Source organism: Neolamprologus multifasciatus, chromosome 5 (genome assembly GCF_963576455.1).
Source record: "Neolamprologus multifasciatus chromosome 5, fNeoMul1.2, whole genome shotgun sequence".
Classification (NCBI taxonomy): domain Eukaryota; kingdom Metazoa; phylum Chordata; class Actinopteri; order Cichliformes; family Cichlidae; genus Neolamprologus; species Neolamprologus multifasciatus.
In genome coordinates, this window is record NC_140443.1 from 18,628,200 (window position 1) to 18,634,199 (window position 6,000).

At 38.8% G+C, this 6,000-nt stretch overlaps 2 protein-coding genes across 3 annotated transcripts in view; one reads left to right on the top strand and one right to left on the bottom strand.

The window, feature by feature from the left end:
- The window catches only part of poc1a (POC1 centriolar protein A), a 55,106-nt gene extending 50,718 nt beyond the window's left edge, over positions 1-4,388 (bottom strand). The window contains exon 1 of one of the 2 annotated variants that reach the window (XM_085158578.1): positions 4,000-4,388. In XM_085158578.1, the coding sequence (XP_085014704.1) occupies positions 4,000-4,014 (15 nt within the window). In that variant the 5' untranslated portion in view covers positions 4,015-4,388. Of the gene's footprint in view, positions 1-2,061; positions 2,177-3,999 lie in introns of those variants that run through there. The other variant, XM_085158579.1, reaches the window with a different exon arrangement.
- On the top strand, positions 1,733-2,358 carry b9d2 (B9 domain containing 2). The gene has a single exon (XM_085158592.1). The coding sequence runs from the start codon at positions 1,831-1,833 to the stop codon at positions 2,356-2,358; it is 528 nt and encodes a 175-aa protein (XP_085014718.1). The 5' UTR covers positions 1,733-1,830.
- Positions 4,389-6,000: the final 1,612 nt, after the last annotated feature.

The window sequence follows — 6,000 nt, forward strand, 5'->3', positions numbered from 1 at the left end:
ACTAAGAGCTTATCACTGAAGAAGTGCTATTTCTTCCTCATCACGACTATGTGGGTGTATGATGTGAATAAAACTGGCCTGGAAACATGAGCAAAGAATCCCATAGTTATGATTTGTAGCTAAAATAATGAGGTCCTCTGATTTTGCGCAGTTATTCTTTTTTACTCTCTTAAGTCTGTGGGAAAATAACACAGAGTAAGTTTCTAACTCTCCATAAAATCACTAACAGCATCCCAACTACACACGTTAGGTTTAGAATACACGAGGCATGGGTTCACTCAATTAATGCTCTTTCAGCTTTTGAAGAAAGATTAATAAAAATACACTGTTTTGGTTTTAGGCTCCTAGAACAGGTTCACGGTTACGACTTAGTATGACACGTGAATGGAAACAAGTCTGTGTTTATGTTAGTAGTAACACTTGTGCTGCTAGTCAAAATGTTTACTGTGAAAGGCACCCACTGTGTCTCATTGCAAAACCCATGGCCGATAATATGTTACCATGGCTGCCTCTGCTATTCTGGGAAAGTTTTCAACAAGATTTTACAAGAAACAGCTGTCGACAAATATGTACACAAAAGCATGCAAACCGGTGTTACATCACATTCTGAGGCTCAGCATATTAAGTGACCGAATTGATGCATTTTGGGGTCATTGAGGTCATTGAAACGTCATGCTAGCCCTCCTCACCTCAACCTTCATCTTCTGAACGGAAGTCACCGCTCTAATACGTGAAAATGTGCATAAACATGCTTATTTATTCCAGATATCATTGTGGTTACTTATTATCATCATTAGCATTTCAAGGCAGTTAATAACGAGCCAGCCAAACAAGAACAGCTGGTTACAACCTAACATTATACCAGCTAGTGTTAGGCTTGAGTGTCTTAAAAATTACAGTTTCCCTTTGATAAACAGTTTGATTACATTCTCATAGTTTAATCACTATCTCAGTCTAACAATGTTCAATCCATTTCAAAGAACGTTTCACTAATACCAGCAAGATCCTTGTGAGAAATACACTAACTTGTATATCAGCTAGATAAAAACAAAAATTATATGTAACAATTTTGTACAGAAATGCAACTAAAACTATATTCTGTAAGTGGTAAAGGCAAATTACCACTCAAGATATAAATAAAATACTGTATAAACCTTTTATATACTGTAAAAGGTCCTCCACGGACTATAAGACTGTTTTTTTTTTTTCAGTGTAGTAGTGAACTGTGTAGTCTGAGCGCAGTACAGCCGCGTACTGGCGCTGTTTCACAGTGTAATTGTTCACAGACTCCAAAAGCCGATTAAACTTAAGAGAAATCGAGCAATAAAGTCAATTCTTCGTCAAGAGTTAATTAAAAAGTATTAATATGAAGGGGTGTTTATGTCTTCGACGAACGGGCTTTTGTAAACAATGCATGAAAGACAGAAACAACTCGGTCCATTAGGACAAATTTAACTCTGAGTTAAACCTGTAAGGGTGTAGTTCCAAATTCGTGACACAACCGCGTTTTCACCACACACGTTTATTATAGCTCAGGAATAATTCTGGCAATATTATAATTGGTGAAAATTAATTATTCACTAATGACAAACAATTTTATAAAGGTGAAGCTTTGGGTTTTCATAATGTTGGACGGCATTCGTTCCTGGAAGTGGTGCCTGCGAGGCTTAACTCAGGGGGTTTGTCGCTATATACGAACATCACGGTAGGCGGTTACCAAGGAGACGTTTAGCCGTTAGTTTAGCTAGCCGCTAAGCTAGCCGTTAACATCGGAGAGACAAAACAGGACTTTCTGTGCCACATTTTCTGGTCAAAGTGAATCAGTGTGGCATGGCAGAGCTGCACATTATAGGGCAGATCATTGGTGCAAGTGGTTTCCCGGAAAAGACTTTGTTTTGCAAATGGGGAATTCATACGGGAGAAGCATGGCGGCTTTTATCCGGGCTGAAGGAGGGTCAGACCCAGGTGGATAGCCCCCAAATCGGAGACATAGCGTACTGGAGCCACCCGATCGATCTGCACTACGCGACCAAAGGGCTGCAAGGCTGGCCGAAGATTCACCTAGAGGTGTGGCATCAGGATTCTTTCGGACGGTGCCAACTCTATGGTTATGGTTTCTGCCACGTCCCTTCTAGTCCGGGACATCACCGAATAAGCTGTGGGACCTGGAGGCCCGTGGGCTCCTGGCAAGAACGGCTGGCGCAAATGTTCGTCGGCGGAGGTCCCCAGCTCCTCAGCCCTGACCTGATCTACAGCGGGGCGGACAGATACAGACTGCACACCGAAGCCATGGGGACTGTGGAGCTGGAGCTGGGCATCATCACGAGACACTTTGACAAATATGGTGTCGAGTGTTGAGATTTTGGAATGGAAGAAAGACAGAAAGTAATAAGTTATAGATCATATTTGAGTCACTTGCTTTTAGTAGAATTCTGTACTATTTTTTTCTAAACTGCACTATTTTTTTTTTTTTACAAACGTCTACATGTAAATAAAGAAAATATTCTCTTACTGAAGTTTGTTTCTTGATGATTTGTATTTTTTAATAGAAAACTGGCTCTTATTAGCGATATTCCCTGCAATCATGCCTCATTTAATGCTGTTTTCTTAAATGCATCTTTATATTATATTATGTAAACCCACATTTACTTTTTATTTGGGATTTTATATGGGAAGTTGTACGGCTAACAGGATTGTTACTTGAATTAAGTTAAATGTCATTAATAACCTGCTACAAATTAGGAGTGGGGGCAAATACTGATACTGAAATCTATCATTTTGGTTCCACATGTGATCCATTCACTGGCAGCAAATATTGTTTATCAAAAGATGTCGGAGTTCCCTGCTAGTCTGGCACACCTCACTACTTTTTAAGAAAATTATAAAGTGAGTTATCTTACTTCATATTAACAATAACAACCTCACAAGGAAAGAAATGGAAAGACTTTTAAAGAGTATATTTTTCCCTTCAGTTACCAGATACTGTGGTGTATGGTGCATGACTGCATTGCACAGAATATATATTGTCATAGTGTCTTACGAGTTACTCTTGGAGTTCATCAAAGAGAGGTTTTGACCATCCTTTCTTGGAAATGAGGTTTAGCTTATGCAAACTTAAAATAAGCTTGTTTTCTTCTTTGTTTGTCACTGGTTACAAGCATCTCTGAATGCACAACTTGTTGAGCCTTGAAGCACATAGGCATACTCAGATCTTAATCGAAAAGAGCACCTTTGGGATGTGGTGGAGCACGAGATTCTCATCATGGATGTGCAGCCGAAAAGTCTGCAACAACTGCCTGAATGTCAATGATCATGTCAATATGGACCAAAACCTCAGAGGAATGTTTCCAGCTTCACATAAAGAATTAAGGCAGGTCTCAAGGCAAAAAGGCTGCTCAACCCAGCACTTGCGAGGTGCACCTAATAAAGTGGACGGTGAGTGTATGGTGGCATAAATGACTCTATCGTTTTTTCTTTTCCTCATAACTTCAATATACTGTAATTACCGTACACAGAATATCAGATTGTTGGCATATTAATTGCTTGTTAGTCACTTTGTCGGCAAAATGATGCATTTAATCTGCAAAGGCAATTTTGATCATGACAAATGAGTGAAACGATACCATTAAACTTTCACAAATGTATAATTTACATAACATATGTGGCTGTCATGACTGCACATGGCGGTTGTTACATTAGTATAAATGTATATATTACATTGACCACTCAGCAGACTGAGTAATGAGCCACTTTGCTACGACTTCACATATATTTAATCCAGACTAAGAGTAAAATTACCCTGATTTATAATCTGCTCTCGCTCTAAATAAAGCTAAAACAAGCTGCAAAAAGAAAGGGGTCCATATCAAATAAAATAAAAATATAATGTATTGCAATAAATCTACAGATATATCAACCTTTAACTCTTAACCACATTGTGGAAACTACAAATAAGAAACGAACTTCATCTCAGTGGTTCAAGCAGCAAGTTAAACTCACCAGCGCAGATGTCATTTTTGTTGATATCGGAGGCGAAATCCTGATGGAAGCGACTTGTTTACGTTCGTAGCCGCCCAAGCTAAATTTTACCGTGCTTTCCTCCGTTATTAGGACGAATGGGTACGAGATATCGCCTCTTTAGCTCGGTGTCCGGCTAACGCTAGCTAACAGTTAGCTCTTAGTTGCTGACAACAACAAAGTTCAGTTTACGCGCCGCGATTGGGCGCTGAGCAGCTGGTCGCCGCTCTTAAAGGGGCAGTCATCCCTTTAGCAAAGTTTCTGTCGAAACTGTCATTTTACTATAAACGTCAAAGTTTTTAAACGATATGAAATATAGTCAAATAAAATCCACACAGGTTTTACTAAATCATTCATGTGATGCTGTTCCATTAGGATACGTTACGCGGTAAATTCAATATCAGGCCGTTTGTAGTAACTAATAATTGCCACCAGGTGTCAGCAGAGGTACACTAGACAGAGTTGTAAATCAGCTTTATGCAGCTAAGTACACGAAGGCCTGTAACCAAGGCCTAACGTGGGTTTTGCTGTCGCCAGCTTGTGCATATAAAGTCTTAAAATATAATCCATTTTCACCCAAGAATGAGATATGTGAAGGCTGATGAAAAATAACTGCATTTTACTTTGGGACTGATCAGGCTAAACATGAGCCACTCTACCTGACCCAAACACAGTATTTTGGCCCTTTTGACTGAGCCTGCCACAGGTCACATTATGACAAGTAGGAAAGGTGTCGGTGTTCCTGATAGCTATGACAATGGTGCTGTCTTTTACAGGTTTCCCAGGTACACACTACTACACTCGTGGTAATGTGGTACGTCAGAATGTCTCCTGTGAAAAACACTTGTCACATTCAGTGTGCAGTTTTTTCATTGTGAAGATTTTGAAAACACACGTACAGAAAATGTAGAAAAAGATCATCTCGGAAGTATTTAACAGAAATAATGACTATGGATATAACTAATGAATTTAAATGTGACCAGTGACCTGGAGTCTGTGGGAATTGCCAATGAGACGTGGTAAGCCACTCAAGGCCTGTGTCACCTAACATTTGATGGTCAAAATCAGCTAATAATAGTGAGTAAACCTGCTCTGTGAATTACAGCTACTGACGTACAGCAAACCTGTCACCATAACAAAGATTAGAGATACATTCCCGAGAACAGGTCAGATCATGATGTCATTTTAGCAAAAGTAATACGGGAAGTTAAACATTCAAATAACAGTAAGCACAGGGATGCAAATATTTAGAATGGAGTGATGGAGTAAAAATCCAACACATAAACTAAAACCGAAGGATAATTAATTTAAGAGTTATTCTTCTCTGCTCACCTATTCAATGTGTACATAAACTCGTTTTTCAACTAAATCCCCACCCATGGTCTTTTTCAACCATAAGGTTGGTCACCTTGTAGCCAGTCATTTATACCACAAATACCAGTAATGCAATAACAAATATCACCACATAGTCATTCAGCATTACCAGCTATAATTATGTTATTGTCGCATTACTTTTAGATTATGAGGTCATGTTTCTTTTTTCCCTATTCTTTAAAGCAAACTCACGGCAAGGCAGTGCAATCTGCTGCACACTCTAGAGACACTTGTTTAAAAATTGTAATAAAATGATTTATCTATCCACACTTCTTTCCAGAACTTGCTAAAATAGTTCAAATGTAAGGTATCTCGTGAAGCTGCAGCAGGGTTACTGTAAGAGAGAGGGGGCCAGCACTCAAAAAATGAGAAACTACGAGAGATGTGAAGCAGCGACAAGCAAAGATGGTGGTAGAAGTACAAGAAAATCCAGGAAGCAGGGAAAAAAGAATTTAATCAACTTATTTTGGGGTAATGTCAGCAAAAATATAAAAATCTTTACAAGTTGTGACTATATATGTTTACATATATGTATATTTTAGACAGTGAGCATTGAAATTATTTTTTAAAAATGCTTTCATCTTTTCTGCTTATTTAATTTGGCAGAGT

Bases quoted from the DNA above. Each gene is read 5' to 3' on its own strand.
- b9d2 (XM_085158592.1), top strand. From the start codon at position 1,831: ATGGCAGAGCTGCACATTATAGGGCAGATCATTGGTGCAAGTGGTTTC.